The sequence below is a fragment of the Lacerta agilis genome, chromosome 15 (assembly GCF_009819535.1).
Source record: "Lacerta agilis isolate rLacAgi1 chromosome 15, rLacAgi1.pri, whole genome shotgun sequence".
Taxonomy (NCBI): Eukaryota; Metazoa; Chordata; class Lepidosauria; order Squamata; family Lacertidae; genus Lacerta; species Lacerta agilis.
The window spans coordinates 32,680,913-32,700,232 of record NC_046326.1 but is presented as its reverse complement, the minus strand read 5'-3'; the positions used below and the strand labels follow the sequence as shown (position 1 = coordinate 32,700,232).

Sequence of the window (19,320 nt, the reverse complement as noted above, 5' to 3'; positions counted from 1 at the left end):
TGAGCTTTCGTGTGCATGTACAACTTCTTCAGATACCACATGAGAAGCTTATACCCAGAAAAAACTTAGTTGGTCTCTAAGGTGCTACTAGACAATTTTTTAATTCATTTCGACTGTGTCAGACCAACACGGCTACCTACCTGAATCATGTTTCTGAGGTTCAGCACCCTCATTTATAGGTGCGCCTTTCATTCCGGGTGCTAGAGGTGCCAGCCCTGCTGTGTTTTAAGCAACACACGCCCTTGTTCAACAGACAGGCTAAATCTTCCCTTGAGCTGGTCTAGGGATGGGGAACTCCACAACCCCCCAAAATTCACCCGATCGTGACTGCTTTCGGTTGCAGGTAGCATGGATGATAAGCGTGGAGAGGCCAATGGCATGTCACGCCCCCCCCCCCCGCTCCCACAGCACCCTGGCTTGCTACTCTTCTCGATTCCTTGGCTTGGGACAGAGGTTCTGAATGGTGGCAGTGACCATGGGCACATCTGCCTCGCAGCTACTCTCCGATTTGCCAGATTCTGGTGGTGAGGCTGAGAAAAAGCCACATGAACCTACTACCAGGGTCCCGAGTTCAAGTTACATTCAGGGGACAGAGGCAACTGCGTCTTAGAGGCCTCTTCCTATCTCTTGGTTTAAGCCCAGACGTTGTCTATGTCCGGCACCATTCCCTAAGTTGCTTTTTTCTAATACTGAGGTCAATCTCTCTGCGAGTGGGGAGAGATAGAAGCAATTTGTAACACAAAATGCACATGCTTCATGTCCAGAAAATCCAATCTCTGCTTATAAGCCGAGACATGCATGGGCTTCATGTATTCCCTTTGCACGAGGCCACTGCGTCAACCACAGCTTTCCATTGCATCTTAGCCGGGACACTGTGTTTCATGGCTTCCAAACAGCTCAGGATCTGGAAGCCAACTCTAAAACAGGATTTCATGTTTTGGCATGTCTGGAAGCCATTAACTATGGTTTCCTGGTTTGGATATAATGGTAAACTATGGCCAACTGCGGCTTCCTGGTTTGCTTTCCCTGCTCAAAAGGAAGAGCACGAAACTGGTGCAGATCTCAGCTTATCGTGGCAAGATTTGAACCCGCGAGCGTTGCAACAAAATCTCAAGCCTGTGGGAAGGAAAAACAAGACACCACCACACTCACCCCAGCATTCATGTGTTAGAAAAACCACACACACACACTTTCCAACTTGCAGATTAATCTCTGTGGCCCAGTTTATACACACGGAGAATCCAGCGGTAATACTTGACCTGGACTGTGCTTCTACAGCAAGCCTGGGGGAGCTTGGGCGCTTTGTGTACTGCTGGACTCCAACTCCCATCAGCCCTAGCCAGCATGGTCAGTGGTCCAGGATGATGTGAGTAGTAGTCCAACAGTATCCGGGGAGCCACAGGCTTCCCAAGCCTGTTCTAAAATCTACAGGGTGGGCGTTTGAAATGCTGCTCTATGAAGAAGGGCTGGGTGGTGGAGAGTATGGCAGGGAGAAGACTAGGTTGAACCCTTCTCACTGCTAGCTTTCTACATGCGAGGAGATACAAAAAAAATTGTTTGTTTGTTTTAGGCAGACACACCAAGCTGCCAAAAAGCAGTACAGCTCAGGACAAAAAGAGAGTGTTTTATTTCTTGATTCCACCAAGTGTATAAACTGGGCCTGTGTTTGCTGGGGGCGGGGAGGAAATCAGCAACGCAAACCCTCCTTCTGACTACTGGGGAAACCACCTCAGAACTTCAAAAGCAAACTGGATGAAGCGACAGAGAAATAAACAGGGAGACCGGACCATCTTCAGGGCTTTGCAGAGTTCACCAACCACAGCAATCCCACCCGCCCGCAACTCATGTAGAGAGATCTCCAAGCAGGCAAGATGCCCGAACTACACGGGGGGGAGGGAGAGGGCCAGCAAAGATCCGCACACCCCTCACCAATTCCATAAATTCCAAATTACCAAATGACTCCACAGTTACCAAAGTTAAAATAAGTTACGAGAAAGGTCCACCTGCACATCTATATCCCACATTATTAAGAGCAGGGTCTCCACGTCCTGGAGCTTGAGAGAGAGTCTCTATTCTGCAGGCCACGGAGGTATCTCGCCCTTCCGCCTTCGACAGCCAAGGTCCTGGGATGGGGAGTTGCCGCTGTTTTGCTGACCTGCCCAAGCGTTTGGGCAGAAAAGGAAGGAGCCTCCGCCTTGGGGGGGGGCGGGGGCAGAGGGGGAGCAGAACGCCAAGGGCATTCGAGTGTATCGGGAAGTTGCTAAGGAGCTTGAGGGCATCCCCCTCCGGGCCACTGGAACGAGAAGTTTCTGCCAGCCAATGCAGCAGGGTGTTAACACACCCCCCCCCCCAAAAAAATACTGGCACAAGGTGACCAAGGCCAATAAAAAACAGTCACTGGACGCTGCAACCGGCGGCAGAGAAATCCAGCCAAGGACACACAGCTGCTGCACCGCTCTCTGCAGAAACCAGGCCCAGCTTGGAAATTGTGAACCGGTGTGCCTACGCGTACGAAGTATGAACGCAGACCTGTTCATAGAGCGGAAATACTGAAAATAATATTAGGTGGTGTTTTAAGCTGGGAGAGGGGCTTGTAGGGGGCGGAGGGCGACGTCTCTTGCCCTGCCTCTTCTCAGGAGCAAATGCCGGCATCATAGAGTCCTCTCCACCTCCGTTCCTTCATCAGTGCTTCTCCTGTAAGAAATGAAGGCAGTGCGTTTACTTATTTTATGGGAAGCCGTTTTTACAGGCTGCTTAACGACAATCGTCTCTAAGCTCGCTGCAACATCCCAGAGAACAGATTTGGGCATGTTAACAATTAATGCCAATACCTCATCCAAGGGGTTCTGCCCTCCGAAAATGAAAACTGTGTTTATGAAGGAGCGTCTCCCCCCCCCCCATCGTTCAGCCCGGACACCGAGGGCCTTCTGGTGGTTCCCTCACTGCGAGAAGCCAAGTTACAGGGAACCAGGCAGAGGGCCTTCTTGGTAGTGGCACCCGCCCTGTGGAACACCCTCCCACCAGATGTCAAGGAAATAAACAACTATCTGACGTTTAGAAGACATCTGAAGGCAGCCCTGTTTAGGGAAGCTTTTAAGGTTTGATGGATTACCGTATTTTAATATTTTGTTGGAAGCCACCCAGAGTGGCTGGGGAAACCCAGCCAGATGGGTGGCGTATAAATAATAATAATAATAAAAACAGAATAGGCATTAGTTATAACAGCGGTTCCCAAACTCCCCCACCCTCCCCATGGACCTCTTGAAAATTGCAGAGGGTCTTGGCAGACCACTTAATTTATTTTCTGTCCGTTGTAGCCATTGTTCCGTGCTGTGCTAGATGCCGTGTGGCATTTGTATTTCAGTTTGAATTCCAAAAGGTCAAACTGTAATATGATAAATGGAACGACACAGTCTCTGAGCGTGTGCTGGTTGTCTTTCCTTAATCACTGAATCCCACCTCCTCACACACATCCAACCACTTGGCTTAGCCTAGGTGTTTTAGCCAAAGAGCTGGACCAGTCTCCTTCCATTCAGAAAAACAAAAAAACCCCTTGCAGCCTTGAGGTTTGGGACTGGGCAAGGAAGTGGGCAGTCCTGAGCACGCAAGCTCTGTTTTGCACCATTGCCTCCGCATCCTTGGAGATGGAGATAAGGTCAACAGAGCCACCCCGTTGCCTGGTTTATTCCCAAGTGCCTCCCCAGAAGAGCTCAGCTCTGTGCTGACAAGGGAAGATGTCTGAGTCACACCAGGTGAGATGGCAGACGGGCAATTCCTTCCCATGGATCCAATTCCCCACCTCCCATGCCGCTGGGAGTCTCCCCAGGATCAGACTCTTCCTGGGGTCCAGAATCCCATGCCCCAATTCCCCGATCTCCTCCTCCTCTGACACCCTCTCCACAACACCTCCATGAGGCTCACGAAGGTATCGTTTGAAAGGATCTGCCAAATGCTGGAAAGGTCAACGCAATCCTTTAAAAAAAAATGACATAATGCCTACCCCACTTTTCCTCCAGGCAGCTCAAAAGTGATGAAAGTGGTTCTTTCTGCTCCCCATTTCATCCTCGCAGGAACCCTGTGAGGTTGCTTAGGGTAACGGAGAGTGACGGCCCCATGGTCACCCAACGAGCATCATGGCCGAGTGGGGAATTTGAAGGCCGGTCGGTCTCTCAGGCCCTAGGCCTGACCCACAAGCCAACAGGCCGCACAGACCCTCTTAACTCTTCTTCTAACTTCCCCTGCCCCTAAATTAGTGCTGTTATGCTCATTGTGTGAGTAAATTTCAGCAAGTATTTTTTTTTTAAAAAAAAAAGCAGAGCAAACCCAGGAAGCCGTGGAGGGGAGATGATTCAAATCACCCACCTCTTGTTTGTTAGATTTTTCCTGTTGGTGGATTCCATTAGCAGATCCGGAATTCCCAATAGTCTAAAATGAAAAGGGTGGGTGGGAAAAGTGATGGAAAGAGGTGTTGAAGTTGGTCACACAGCAATCAGAAGGTACATCAATAATAGCCACAGCGCAATGAAAGCCAGAAATTTTATGTGCTGCAAAAATCCAGGTGTGAGATGATTAAAGAGGAAAGCATTAAAGCTTTTTTTGGGGGGGGGGGAATTGCATAAGCTCAAGACATGGCAATCTTCCCCTTTACAGTAAAGGTAAAGGTAAAGGGACCCCTGACCATTAGGCCCAGTCATGGACGACTCTGGGGTTGTAGCGCTCATCTCACTTTATTGGCCGAGGGAGCCGGCGTACAGCGTACATGTGGCCAGCATGACTAAGCCGCTTCTGGCGAACCAGAGCAGCGCACGAAAACGCCATTTACCTTCCTGCCAGAGCGGTACCTATTTATCTACTTGCACTCTGGCGTGCTTTTGAACTGCTAGGTGTGCAGGAGGTGGGACTGAGCAATGAGAGCTCACCCCGTCGCGGGGATTCGAACCACCGACCTTCTGATCGGCAAGCCCTAGGCTCTGTGGTTTAACCCACAGTGCCACCCGCGTCCTATTCCCCTTTACAGAAAGAGGCACAAATGAAATAATCTGTGGCTATAGTGACCAGAGAATCTGCATGGGAAATGATATACAATGAATTGAAAAGAATGTTTAAAATAACGTTTGTAAAAGACCAACAACCCAGAAGCTTTTCTTTTGGGAATTATAGGGACAGAACCACCTAAACTGTATAGAAACTTATTCATGTATGCCACTACAGCGGCAAGAATGTTACTTGCCCCAAAATGGAAAGAAGCAGAAGTCCCAGCAAAGGAAGAATGGATACAAAAAATTACAGAATATGCAGAAATGGCAAAACGTAATACAAGAATAAGAAATCAAGATAACAAACTTTTTTTAAAAAAGAAATAGAAGAATGGAAATGGGTTTTTTTTTTTTAGTATTTGCAGATAAATTGTAAACAGATAAGAACATTGGCAGGATTATTGTAATAACCTGCATTTTTATAACTGAGAGCCAGTGTGGTGTAGTGGTTAAGAGTGGTAGACTCGTAATCTGGTGAAGCGGGTTCGCTTCCCTGCTCCTCCACATGCAGCTGCTGGGTGACCTTGGTCTAGTCACACTTCTCTGAAGTCTCTCAGCCCCACTCACCTCACAGAGTGTTTGTTGTGGGGGAGGAAGGGAAAGGAGAATGTGAGCCACTTCGAGACTCCTTCGGGTAGTGATAAAGCGGGATATCAAATCCAAACTCCTCCTCCTCCTCCTCTTCTTCTTCTTATAAGAGTATATATTTAAAGTTGATGAATACATGAGCAAATTAAGTTTGGATTTGCAGAAGGTATTAAAAATAAATTTGAGGAACCGCAGAAAGAGGGGGAAGGAAGTCAAGTTTTGAAATGTTAAAATGATTGCAAAATTAGTGAAATGTATAAACCCAAAAAAATAAATAAAATTTAGGGGGGGGGAGAGGGAATCTGCCCGGTGGGGAGAACAGAGACGCCATGTGGGGGGGGGGAACACCCACCTGTGCTTTCTCAGAGCAGCTTCTCATGGCTTCCACGAGCTTCTCCATCTGCTGGCCCTGCTCCAGCGCGTTCCTCAGGACGTCCTCCGTGCTGACCAGCCGATGCTGCAACCGGAGGACTTCGGACTCGGACGAAGGGTCTATGAGGGAGTATCGTCGCTGGTCTGTTACTGCTTTCTCTTTATCCTGGAGGAGGTAAGATTTTTTTTTAAAAAAACAACAGTAGTATTGCGTTAAAATACGAAAGGTTAGATTTAAACAAATATTTAAATCAGCTTTTTTTTAAAAAAAAAAAAGAAGCGAACAGGAACATTGGGGGCCTATTCATCCAGAGGAGGAACCTTCTGAAGAGCGGACAAGGGGCTGAGGTTGAAACCAGAAGTCACCAGTTCTGGTCTCCTGCCATGCACTCAGGAATGGGTCCTTAGGCAAGGCACTTCTTCTCTCTCAACTTCTGCAACATGGGATTAATAATAATACTGCACTGCTCAGTTACCATGGATAACTCAGTTGGTTAGAGCGTGGTGCTGATAATGCCAAGGTTGCAGGTTCAATCCCCCATATGGGGACATCTGCATATTCTTGCACTGCAAGGAGTACTAAGAGATTGGATGGCCTCTGAAATCGTCCTCTTCCAAAGTAGCAAATTAGAGGAAATCTGACAAACAATTGTTTTTAACAATTGTGGTGGAACCCCCCCCCCCACCTCCGCATCTCCTCCTTGTCTTCCACTCACCTTTCCCCAGATTTTATATTGTAAGCTCCTGGGGGCAGAGACCTCTGCCCTTGTACTCTATAAAGCTCTGTCCCGCTGCAGGGGAGCCTTACGACTGGGATAATCAGAGGGTGTTTTAAAGAAACAAGCAGCCAGTACAAAGATGGAGGTGGAGATGAAAGGAGGAGAATAATAATCAGCCAGAGAGCTCAGCTGCTCACCCCTGAGACTGCGATCTACTCAGTCTTTTAAATAAACAGGCAGTGATCTGCCCATTGTCATTGGAGAATAGACCAGAGTTGTTGAGCTTTTTTGGGGAAACAAAAGTTGTTGGGGTTTGTTTTTTGGAGGGTGACACACCAGGGGGCGTCAAGATCGACCACAGAGACCCCCGCAATCAGCCAGTAGATCACGATCGGCGTTTTGGACATGCCTGGACTAATGATCTTCAAGGTCCCTTCCAACTCTATGATTCTATGAAAGACAGGGCTGTTGTGCAGGTTGTTGATAATTACATGTTAATACTACAAACAAACAAACAAACAAACAAACCATAAGTGTTTTGAGTCCTTCAAACACTATTTAAATAGGGTTTGTTGCTAGTTGTGCTCCATAGGCATTTTATACAACTCTTTACCACTAGAGAGTTCTGCAGTCAAGCATGAAATGAAAAGCACAGAGTAGAGACAGTTTCTCATAACAAGGCGGGTGGGTGGCACTCAGAAATTGCCGTTTTACTGACACGGGAGGAGTTACTACCTCCCCGATCTAAAAAGTCTCATGAAAAGAATTATTGATCGTACGAGCGTCCATCAATTATAATAATTGGTAGTGTCCAATCAATCCTTTTTTAAAAAAAAAGTAGGGAGGGAATATTCTTTAGTTTAGATGAAGCTGCAGAAGTATCATCTGAGGTGGCGTGTTCCCCCCTGTTTGAAAAGAACAACAACCGTAAAACTAGAAACACGCACTTGACGAGAACCCAGGGAGTCATCTATTCTAACCCCTGGATCAATGCCAGATCTTGCAAAAACTGGCATCCTTGCTTAAATGCCTCCAGAGAAGAAGAAGCCACCACTCCCAACCAGGCAGGCTGTTTCACCGCCCAACAGCTCTTGCTCTTTGGGAAAATTCACCTCTCATGTTTAGCCAGCATCTGCCTCCTTGCAATTTCCACCCCTCGAGTCGAAGCCTCCCCTCTGGAGCAACAGAGAAGGAGGTTTCCTCTATCTTCTACGTGACCGAAGCAAAGACCAAAAGTGACTCCCCTTGCCATCTGTTTTTTTTGTTTTTGTTTTATTTATTAAAAAGGGGTATTTTATAGGAATAAGACCAAGTGATAATGCGGAAAACAGAATCTGGTGCCAAATTAATCCGGGGCAATCTAAATGTTGCAATCTGATTAATCCAACCAACCAATCAATCAATCAATCAATCACTGCAGCTAAGTTTTACTCAAGAGTAGATCCACTGAAATGATTATGGACCTAATTTAGGCCCCATCTGCACAATACATTTAAAGCAGCATCACACCACTTCAAACAGGCATGGTTTTCCCAACAGAATCCCAAAAATGGTAGTTTGTGGGAACTGTAGCTTTTGCGAGGGGTAAACTGCAGTCCCCAGGAATCTGGGAGGGGCGTGTGCTTTAAAATGTATGGTGTATACACTGCCATGGGGGGTGGGTGGGTTGGGGGCCTCATAAAACGGGTTCAGGCTGCAGGTTGCCCTCCTGCAAAGGCCTGAGATGCCAATGGCGGCACTTGGAATTGTGTGGGGAACCTGAGGACCTCCAGTTGTTGTTGGTGGACTACAACTCCCATCATTCCTGGCCATCGGCCATAATGGCTGGAGCTGATGGGTGCTGGAGCCTGGCAACATGTAGAATCAATGAACTCGACCCAAGCTCAGGGGTACAGAGGGGGACAAGTGGCCTTTTTAGCCAATGGAAGTTTCCAGACCACTTGTAAAGGCAGCATTGCAGCGGCCCAGCATCATGTGGCTCAAGCCTTTAACCCTCCCAGCGGCAGAGCAAGCCGATTGGAAGCCTGTGGCGGCGTGCGTTCCCTGCGCCCAGGGGCGGGGCCAGCCAGGGCAGGACGCTCCGCAGGGCCTCCAAGGAGTTTTCCTGCCTCCTCCCACTCAGCCGCCCTACAGCTGAGGGGGAGGTGGTGGGTGGACCGTTTGGGGCAGTGCAGAGCCTGCGGACACCCAAGCCACCACGTCACTCCCAGGAGAGATGCATGGCTCAGGTGCACTGCAGGCCCCATGGCGAGTGCCGCCCACCATTTTGTCACACCCCCCCCAGGGGGAAACCTGAGAAGGGCCGCACCCACCACACACCCCTTGCTATGCCCCTGAGCCCTCCGCCACAGCCCCCCAATGCTCTGGGCACCCAGCCCAGCTCTCCACCAGCTCACCAGGACGATCAGCTTTTCCCGAAGTCCCTTGATGTCGTCCTTGAGCTTCTGCTCCTTCATCCTCCACTCGGCTTTGTGCACCTCGCGACTCAAGTCCCGCTCGGGCCCAGGGGAGTGCCGGTTGGCTTCCATGAGCAAAGCTCGCAGCTCGTTCAGGCTCCTGGTGGGAGACAGCAGGGAGAACATCAACCGGGGGGGGGGGGGTTATTGCAGACATTCTGCTAGTGCTCTCCACACACACGCACTGGAGGTTTTGCTGGTGGCACTGTGCCCTTTCAGTGTCCGAAGGCTGGGCGGGAGCTTTAAAAGGTAAAGGTAAAGGTCCAGTTGTGTCCAACTCTGGGGTTGCGGCGCTCATCTCGCGTTACTGGCCGAGGGAGCTGGCGTACAGCTTCCGGGTCATGTGGCCAGCATGACTAAGCCGCTTCTGGAGAACCAGAGCAGCGCACAGAAACACCGTTTACCTTCCCGCCAGAGCGGTACCTATTTATCTACTTGCACTTTGACATGCTTTCGAACTGCTAGGTGGGCAGAAGCTGGAACCGAGGGCAGAAGCTTTGCCAGGCAGCTATTCAAGGATTGTCAAGGACTACTTAGGCGCAGAGGATTGGTGAGAGGAACCAGCTGAGGAACCTGCAAGGGAACAAGGCTCAGAGCCTTTTCGTTAGGTCTAACAGGTGAAGAGTAACCAAGAGAAGATAAAAGACTTTTTATGTACACAACAACGGCAGCGAGAATGCTACTAGCCCAGAGATGAAGGGAAGGAGAAGTAGCAACAAAAGGAGAATGGAAGATGAAACTGAAGGAGTATGCAGAGATGGCAAAACTGACGGGGAAGATCCGAAACCAGGAAGATCAAGTTTTTACTAAAGTTTGAAGTAAATTTGTAATTTACTTAAAAGACCACTGCAAACAGTTAAAATCTTTGGCAGGGGTGTAAAGACACTTGTAGTGTGGAATTATGTATGGTAATTACGGTTAATTAATAGACAGATAATGGTAAAAGATGCTGCAAACTTAAATTTAAACACGGATTCCATGGAGGGAGGGAAGGAGGTCCGAAGGTTCAAAAGAACCTTGTATTGGAATGTTCGAAAAGGTTATGTTTGATACGTATAAAATGATTAAAAACCTAATAAAAAATTATAGAAAAAGAAGGCTCAGAGGCTGTGGTGGGACAACGATGAGTGGGTGAACTGGAAGAGGAGGTGTTGGAAGCTGAAGGTGGGGTTGCTAAGCCGGTGGAGGAGACTGACCTTTCTTTCTTCAGCAGCTCCTGGCTGATGAGGACCAGCTGGCCAGAAGCATCATGCGTTTTCCTAGACACTGTCTCCAGCTCGGCTTCCAGCCTCTTCTTCTCTTTCAACAGAGAATCTGCCTTCCTCTCGGTACTCCTGCATCTATTTTCCAAGGCTGCCGGACCAAAGGAAAGTGTGTGCGTTTGAAGGGGGTAGGGAGAGACAAGGTACAGCAGATTCTCTCTCTCTCTCTCTCTCTCTCTCTCTCTCTCTCTCTCTCTCTCTCGGCAAGGCAGGCCAACGCAAGCTCCTTCCTAAGACAGGGATCGGGAACTGCAGTGGTCCTCTGGATTATCTGCTGCACTGCAACTCGCAGCAGCCCCTGTTGGTCAGGGATGATGGGAGATGCAGTTCCGCAAATTTGGCAGCCCAGCCCTGTTCTTAAAAGAGCTTGCGGTCCCTGCTCCGTGGCTTGCCATGACCCTACTCTGACTTCCTCGTAGGTGCAGCCCTTCTCAATCCTGGTTGCTGGAAACTGCAGAAAGTGGGAGCGCTCTTGCAGTCAGGTCCCGCTTGTGAGCTTCCCATAGGAGCACCTGGCTGGCCAGTATGAGAACAGGACAGATTATCTTACATTCTGATGTCATGAGCACCAAACCTGGCCTCCTGGCCTTTCCCTGGAAAGACATGGATAAGGACAGAATGCAAGCTGCAGTGGGGGACCTTCAACTACCTGTCCAGGGCCCAGCAACCAGAGGAGGGGGCTCTTTCACCTTCCTAAGAGGGCAAGTCTCTAGTAACATCTCTGTCCCCGTCTATTCACCCCGCACTGTCATCTGAGGCCACCATCTTGCTGAAGCTAAGCAGGTCTGGTTAACCACATGCATGCCGCCTTGGGTTCCATGATGGAAGGAAGGTGGAATATACAGAATTTGTGCCTGCGATTCTTTCGGATTCCTCCTCCCTCCCAACCCTTTTTCCTTTTGTGCTGTGTCTTTTGAGTTGTAACCACCTAGGGTTGGCACAATGGAAGCAAGGTATTAATGCAACATGATAGAATTAAATTCTCTTATATTTCTGTGTACTCCGGTCTGTGGTGGCGGCTGGCGTTTTTAATCAGCAGAAGTATTAAATCATTGGTAGAGCTAATTTGAAACACTTTCTTTGGGGTTGGGTGTTGTTGTTTTTTTAAAGGCCTCTTTTGTTCAGGCTCTTACAGCCATAGGGATTGTGAAAGACCATACTAGTGGTCAAACTTGTGGGAAGCTTTAAGGAAATTTGTATTTTTAAGGTTTGATGGCTCATGACATCAGTCTTTTTTAGAATAATACCATAAAATTATACATCATTAGAAAGATAGTTGAATGCAGGATATAATGGAACAAACCATGTTGGATTAGGGTTGCCATACGGCTGGAATTTTCTGGACATATACGAAATACTGCAGTTGGCAGCAGCACCTTGGCAGTAATCGGAAAAATGTCCGGGAAAATCTGGACGTATGGCAACCAATATCAGCAGTATCGCTTTTGCTAATTTCCTATAAAATTAGCCTAAAAACGTCAAAGTTTTTGCCCCACTCCCCCCAAAAAAGCTCATAAAAAATTCTGTCCAGATTTTCACTGTTTGAAATATGGCAACCCTACGTTGGATTATCTTTTTTCTATCAAATGTTGCAGCCAAATAACCAGAAAAGGAAAGCATGTCTGCCTTATGTAACCGGAAGTAGATTTCCTTAACTCAAAACTGACCAATGATAGAGTGTAATAAGCCCTGACCTGAATTCAATAGAAAATTTGTGGAGCCGATTAAAGAAACTTGTTAGTCAAGGAATAAAGCCAAGGAATAAAGCACCATTGATAGAAGCAATAAACCAGTCTTTGTTTCACATCGTAACACCTGATGGTGAACTAAAATCCTTGGTTCATGGGACATGGTTGCAGGGCTGTAATTGCAGCAAAAGCTTTCCACATCAAGTGCTAACAGAAACGGTGAGAAGTTATGAAATAACCCTTTTTACAACTTTCTGTGTACAACTCCTTATCTGGCTATAACTTTTTATAGAACAAGGATCATTCAAAACCATCTGTTGCATTCCATTCTGCCTTACACTGTCTTTCTGATTATACGTAATTTTATTGTGCTATTCTAAACAACAACAACACCAGGATTATGAGCTATGAAACCTCAGAAATACAACTTCCCACAATTTTGGCCACTAGCACATACTAAAAGCTGGCCTTTCCTTCCAGCAATGAATTTCGGGTTTTGCACACAGAGAAGGGCCCTAGTTTTGCTTTCTCCCTGAGCTGCTTGGTTTCCATGTGCAGGTGATTCACATCAGTTGTGTGAGAGCCCCCCTCTCAGCTTTAAAGTGGTACAGCCCATGTGTAGATTTGTCCCCTCCATTAAAGTGAGGACTAAAATAGATGTTCGTCACCCCCTGTCCCCCCCCCCAATTATCTGTCAATCTGACCAACACAAGACTAAGCAAACTTACCACTTACTTGGGTCCTTAGTGTGTCTGCTTGGGAGACAAGTGACGACACTTCTTTATCTTTCTTACTCAGCTTGTCCTGGAGATCTGCAGGAGGACAGGAGGAAGTCGGGTCACCGGTTACATTTGCAAGCTTTTATTATTAGGGGCTTCATTTATTCAAGGGATTAACACCCCAATTTTCACTCTATGTCTCAAAGTGACTTACAGGCAGGGCCGGATTTAGATTGATGAGGCCCTAGGCTACTAAAGGTAATGGGGCCCTTTATATGTACAGCTGTCCTTTGTCAACAACAAATTGTCACTGTTTTTGTGTGTTGAATATATGCTATATGGTAATCTATGGACCTAACAGGTTATCTAAAGCCATTCGCACATGTCACCATGAAACCAGTCCATGCAGAATGTAGGCACCCTATATATAGAAATGAGCAAACCAGTGGTATTTTAGGCTAGCAGGCGGGGCCCATTACTTACAGCATAGGAGCCTACACAACACAAAACACTTTGCTGTATGTAGGTTTTAGAATCATAGAGTTGGAAGAGACCACAAGGGCCATCCAGTCCAACCCCCTGCCAAGCAGGAAACACCATCAAAGCATTCCTGACAGATGGCTGTCAAGCCTCCACTTAAAGACCTCCAAAGAAGGAGACTCCACCACACTCCTTGGCAGCAAATTCCACTGTCGAACAGCACTTACTGTCAGGAAGTTATTCCTAATGTTTAGGTGGAATCTTCTTTCTTGTAGTTTGAATCCATTGCCCCGTGTCCACTTCTCTGGAGCAGCAGAAAACAACCTTTCTCCCTCCTCTATATGACATCCTTTTATATATTTGAACATGGCTATCGTATCACCCCTTAACCTTCTCTTCTCCAGGCTAAACATACCCAGCTCCCTAAGCCGTTCCTCATATGGCATCGTTTCCAGGCCTTTGACCATTTTGGTTGCCCTCCTCTGGACACGTTCCAGCTTGTCAGTATCCTTCTTGAACTGTGGTGCCCTGAACTGGACACAGTACTCCAGGTGAGGTCTGACCAGAGTGGAACACAGTGGTACTATTACTTCCCTTGATCTAGATGCTATACTCCTTTTTTTTAATTTAGTTTTTATTGATTCATTTTGTTTAACAAAAAAGGAAACATCATAATCCAACTGTTATTATATAATGTTACTAAATAAAATTTAACATCCCACATTATGTCTTGTCTATGTCTTATTACTATGTCTTATTATTTGTATCTTAAAAAAGGGATCTAGATGTTATACTCCTATTGATGCAGCCCAGAATTGCATTGGTTTTTTAGCTGCTGCATCACACTGTTGACTCATGTCAAGTTTATGGTCTACCAAGACTCCTAGATCCTTTTCACATGTACTGCTCTCAAGCCAGGTGTCACCCACCCTGTATTTGTGCCTTTCGTTATTTTTGCCCAAGTGTAGTACTTTACATTTTATTTTATTTGTTTTTTTATCTTATATTTTGGAAATGTACATCCAGGTGTTTCCCCCCCCTTTAAATTTTTTTGGGGGCCCCAAGAGAGTGGGGCCCTAAGCTATAGCTTGTTTAGCTTATACGTAAACCCAGCACTGCTTACAGGGAGGTGGGGAATAGCACAATTCGCAAAACTGAAAACATAGGCTCGAACATCAGAAGCAAGAAACATTAGAGCGACATTCATAGCCTCCTGAAATTAAGCCAGTTTCAAGGATGGCCTCTGAAAATTAACACAGCCTGTCTGATTTCTAGGGAGAGTTACGGTACCTTCCATGGTCTGCTTCATCTTGATCTTCTCTTCTGAAATGTCATTGGTTTCAATCATCTGTAACAAACATTAAAACACGCAAGTGTAAAATTTTCAGGTGCGCCTTGGCTCGTGCGAATCAAATGGAGAATGCGCACATCTGGCCACTGTACGCATTCCCCGGACGTCAGAGGGATTGCACACATATTAGGGAAAGGAACAGAGAACTGTGTACACAGCCTGGTCAGAAGCACCTAGGACAGGCACTGCCTTACAGAGAGTCAGGCCACTGGTCCATCTAGCTCAGTGTGGTCTACACTGGCTGGCAGCAGCTCTCCAAAGTTTCAAACAAGACTCCTCCCCGGAGCTGCCCTTGGGGACTAAACCTGAAACCAAGTGCTCTGTCACTGAATTACTGTCCACCTACATAAAGAGTAAGACTCTAGTCCTCATGGTTCTAAACAGGGAGTGCCGGGGACTGAGCATAGGGCTATCTGACATGAAACTAGGGCTCTTTCCCGAAGGTGGATCGGGGCGCCGATAAAGGCAGGACCTGAAAACAGCCACTGTTGACCCAAGTGGCAGAGCCACCTTCAGAACAGCCTGCCAGTTGGTCGCCGGGCCATGGCTCTTCCTTATGCAGGTCTGTATTGTGCTAAGCAGTTTCTGTTTGTTTGTTTGCTTCCTTGCCTCCCCAGACGCCGACACCGGCTTCCGTTCTGCCCCTGGACCCAGCACAAACTCCTTGTCTTTATTAGAGGTCCCACCTTACTTTCTCGTTCTGCCTCTGCTCCCCCAAACCTAGCATTCTTTTAGAAGTGGAAGCATACGACAATAAACATTGCTTTCTATCTTGCATTAGGTTTCGTTTCAATTCGGAAAACAAAATCTTATTTTACGGTTTATTGTTGTTTACCGGTATATTTTGAATTGGATATACATGGGGGCACCAAAATCTTTTAAGTGCTTAGGGTCTCTAAAGGTTTTAATCCGACTCTGCAAAGACAGGATGCATAGCACGCAAGGCTCTGTCCTACAACAGAGGGGAATGTTTGGAAATGCCTGCCATCTGAGGCTGTTGCCTCACTTTGGCCCTGGTTTTGGAGAAAACATTACTGCCAGCTTCAAACCCTCGGTCGTGTGTTAATATCTTTGTAAATGCATCCGGGAGTTTTAAAGACAATTAAAAAGTGGGGGGTGAGGGGGTGGAGGAAGGTGCTGGAAATCAGCTGCCGAGAGATAGGCCAGTCAACGTACGTTGGTGTGCTGAGAAGGATGAAGCGCTTCTGTGGACTGCAGCTTGTTCTCCAGCACAAGGACTTTCTCCTGCAGCCGCTGGATCTCCTGCTTGTTCTGGGCTTCCGTCTTCTGCAGCGTCTCGTAGTCCAGCATCTTCTTCTCGGCCAGAGCGATCTGCTCTTTCAGGAAAGCGATGGCCTGCGCCTGATCCTCATAGTCGCCGTGAAGCTTCTCCAGCTCGTGCGCTCGGAGATCCGCGTCTCGGCACTTATCCTTCAGGTCCTGCAGCTCCAGCAGGTGCTGGTTGGTCTTGGCCTCCAGCTGCTGCTTCCAGTTCTTGTCGCTCTCCTCCACCTCCTCCTTGGCCTCCTGCACCTTCAGCTTCAGGCCTTCCTTCTCCTTGATGTGGACGGCTGTCTCGATGTCGTGCTTGGCCTTCAGGTTCTCCAGCTCCAGCTGGTGCTCCATCTTGATGCTCTCCACCACAGCCTTCAGCTCCACTATCTCCTTGTGCTGACTGTCGGGGCCCGTGTTCAAGGTGGCCTTGAGGCCCTCCAGCGACTTCTGATGGTCGGATGCCAGCGTGTCCAGCTTGGACTTCCAGTTGTCCATGAGGCCCATGTTCTCGTTGGTGGCCTGCTGGACCTTCTGCTTGAGGTCCACGATTTCCTGTGAGTACTTTTCGTTCAGGGCCTTCAGCCTCTCGATCTCTTGCTGGTGCTTCTTCAGCGTCCTTTCGTACTTCTCCTTCAGCTGGCTGCTCTCTTTATGGTGCTCCTTGTTAGCGGAAAGCAGCTGGTCGCGGAGGCGCAGGGCCTCCGTCTGCAAGCCAAGGCTGTGGTCCGGAGAATCCGGAGGATGGGTGTTCTTCAAGCACTGCCTGAGTTCCTCCACCTCGCCTCGCGTTAAGGCCAGCTCCTCCTCCAACTGGAGGATCCGTGACTTCTCGGCCACCGTAGTCAGCTGGAAGAGTGGACGATAAAATAAACACACATACGCAAAGTCAGCCCTTGCATTTTCATACTCGCCCATTTCTTTTGGGGTCTTTTCACACCGTGTATCATAACGATAAATAATAATAATAATAATAATAATAATAATAATGATAATAGACAGCCCGATATATTTTTAGGCGCAGGTGGGGGAATCTGCGGCCCTCCAGATGTTGCCGAGCATCAGTCCCAGCCAGCATGGTCAGTGCGGAGGATGATGAGGGTTGTAGTATGGCAACATCTGGGGAACACAGGCTCCCCCCGCCACCCCTGTTTTAATTAGATGTCCAGTTGCGCCAGGTAAAAGAGGCTAACACAAAATTCATTTAAAAAGTTGGGAATTTGGTGGCAAAACTGAGCAGGCTGCTGTATGAAAAGACCCTCAGCAGAGGGAAGGCAAATGTCTAAGTGCATTGCTAATGCAAACAGAACCTTCCTTTTGAGGTATGATTTGGTTTTTCTTCCTTTTTTTGCACCAGGGTAAGCATTCACACATTCCCCCCCCCCTCTCAGAACCATATCGTTTTACAGAAGCAGCAGTAATATTTTTAGGTAAAGGATCCTTGCCACTGGCATTACCTTACGCCGAAGGCGCAAATATAGGGATGGCTGTCAATAGCCTGGAAGAAGGAAAATGGGCTGGCTGGCACCCGGAACAGGAGAGCTTGGCATGGCATCATTTTGTCCAGGGTCCCATGTGACCTATTACCAACTGTGAAATCCTCCATCACTGTGGCTGGCAGTGTGTGCATGTGTACTGTACATATGAAGGCAAGCCATATATTGCCCCCCCCCCCACAAAAAGCCACCTCAAGTGGATGAGGCTGGGCCACCCTTCCTTGCTTACTTTTAATTTTCTCCATTAGAATGAATTTAAATTTAACAACAATTATATACTGGCTGGCTGTTTAAAAAAAGCAACAGCAATCCTCTAAGTTAGGCAAGTGCAAAATCCGTTTTGGGGGGCGGCCTCTGTGGCGGTTTATTTCCTGGGGTAAAATCCTAAAAAAAAACCTTAACAACTTCAATCCTAAAAAAAGGTTAACAACTTTGGTTGGCCCTCACGGCCCTTCATTTCATCAAATCTGGCCCTCTTCGAAAAAAGTTTGGACACCACTGCTAAGCAGATTACAACAATACAGTGGAACCTTGGTTGTCAAATGTAATCTGTTCCGAAAGACCGTTCGGCTTCTGAAATGTTTGACAACCGAGGTGCAATGGGCAGTCGAAATCCACTGAAAACACGGAGAAACGCACCACAGAAGCCGTTCGACTTCCAAGCTGCGTTCGAAAACGGAAGCATTCACTTCCGGGTTGTCGGCATTCAAAAGCCGAAACGTTTGACTCCAGAAGCGTTCGACAACTGAGGTTCCACTGTAATATAAAAGAAAACATTGCAGTTATTCATAAAAAGTGGTATTTAAAAAAAATACTCCAAAGACGGTGTCTGCACAATGGCAGCCTTAAAAAAGGTAAAGGGACCCCTGACCATTAGGTCCAGTCGTGGACGACACTGGGGTTGCTGCGCTCATTTCGCTCTATAGGCCGAGGGAGCCGGCGTTTGACCGCAGACAAGCTTCCGGGTCATGTGGCCAGCATGACTAAGCCACTTCTGGTGAACCAGAGCAGTGCACGGAAATGCCGTTTACCTTCCCACCGGAGCAGTACCTATTTATCTACTTGCACTTTGGCGTGCTTTCGAACTGCTAGGTTGGCAGGACAAAACAGAAGAGGACCTTTTAAAAAGATTCCTTCCACACCTGCAGTCTGAAGTGCTCACGGTTTTCCCACCCATTCTGCTCCGTGTGCAAGCCAGCACCAAGCGTGTTGCAAGGCAGGGTGCGATAGGCTTCTGAAAGCTCACACACGCTCTCTCTATCACACACACACCTTGCCCCATCCATCAACCTCAGTCTTTCCCACCTGTCAAATGGGAACAGCGGTGACCCGTTGCACAGCCGTCAATGAAAACATCAGCATTCTGCCCCACCCCAACTTTGGTCCCTTGCTTCCTGGGGCTAAAGGAACCCCTTAACAATGAAACATGATCCAGGCAACATCAGAGTTGTTTCTGCTCATTGCTCAGTTAACTTTGTCCCCTCTACTGCCACATGGCTTACCCTGGTGTAAAAAGGTGAAGCGCCCTTTTTTAAAAAGAAAGAAAGAAACCAAGTCATGACAAGTCGGTTTGAAGGAGCCATTAGCCGAGTTTGAGAAAGGAAGGTGTCAGGAAGGGTGCTTGATGCGAAGCGCGTTGCTGGCCATGGTTAATGTTGAAGGATGGGCTGGGAAGCAGCTGGCTAGCTTAATGCGGGGTACGGTAAGCAGCAGCATGTTTGGCTTGCGAGTCATGGTAAAAAGAAATGGAAGGAAGGCCCTTTCAGAGGCAGGAAATCTCAAGGAACAGATCTCAAACCAACCCCACCAGATCCACGCATGGCTTCAAACACAGAATTGCAGAGTTGCTTAGAGGTCACCTATTCCGCCCCCTCTTCCCTC

The 19,320-nt window shown here is 47.7% G+C and overlaps 1 protein-coding gene across 3 annotated transcripts in view; it reads right to left on the bottom strand.

The window, feature by feature from the left end:
• Positions 1-1,198: 1,198 nt before the first annotated feature.
• CLIP2 (CAP-Gly domain containing linker protein 2) overlaps positions 1,199-19,320 on the bottom strand; it is a 75,543-nt gene continuing 57,421 nt past the window's right edge. For 2 of the 3 annotated variants that reach the window (XM_033171515.1, XM_033171516.1), the window contains 8 exons: positions 15,848-16,792; positions 14,611-14,668; positions 12,850-12,933; positions 10,368-10,524; positions 9,112-9,271; positions 5,977-6,162; positions 4,363-4,425; positions 1,199-2,694 (listed from right to left, as the gene is read on the bottom strand). In XM_033171515.1, coding sequence (XP_033027406.1) covers positions 2,683-2,694; positions 4,363-4,425; positions 5,977-6,162; positions 9,112-9,271; positions 10,368-10,524; positions 12,850-12,933; positions 14,611-14,668; positions 15,848-16,792 — 1,665 coding nt within the window. In that variant the 3' untranslated portion in view covers positions 1,199-2,682. Of the gene's footprint in view, positions 2,695-4,362; positions 4,426-5,976; positions 6,163-9,111; positions 9,272-10,367; positions 10,525-12,849; positions 12,934-14,610; positions 14,669-15,847; positions 16,793-19,320 lie in introns of those variants that run through there. The other variant, XR_004427948.1, reaches the window with a different exon arrangement.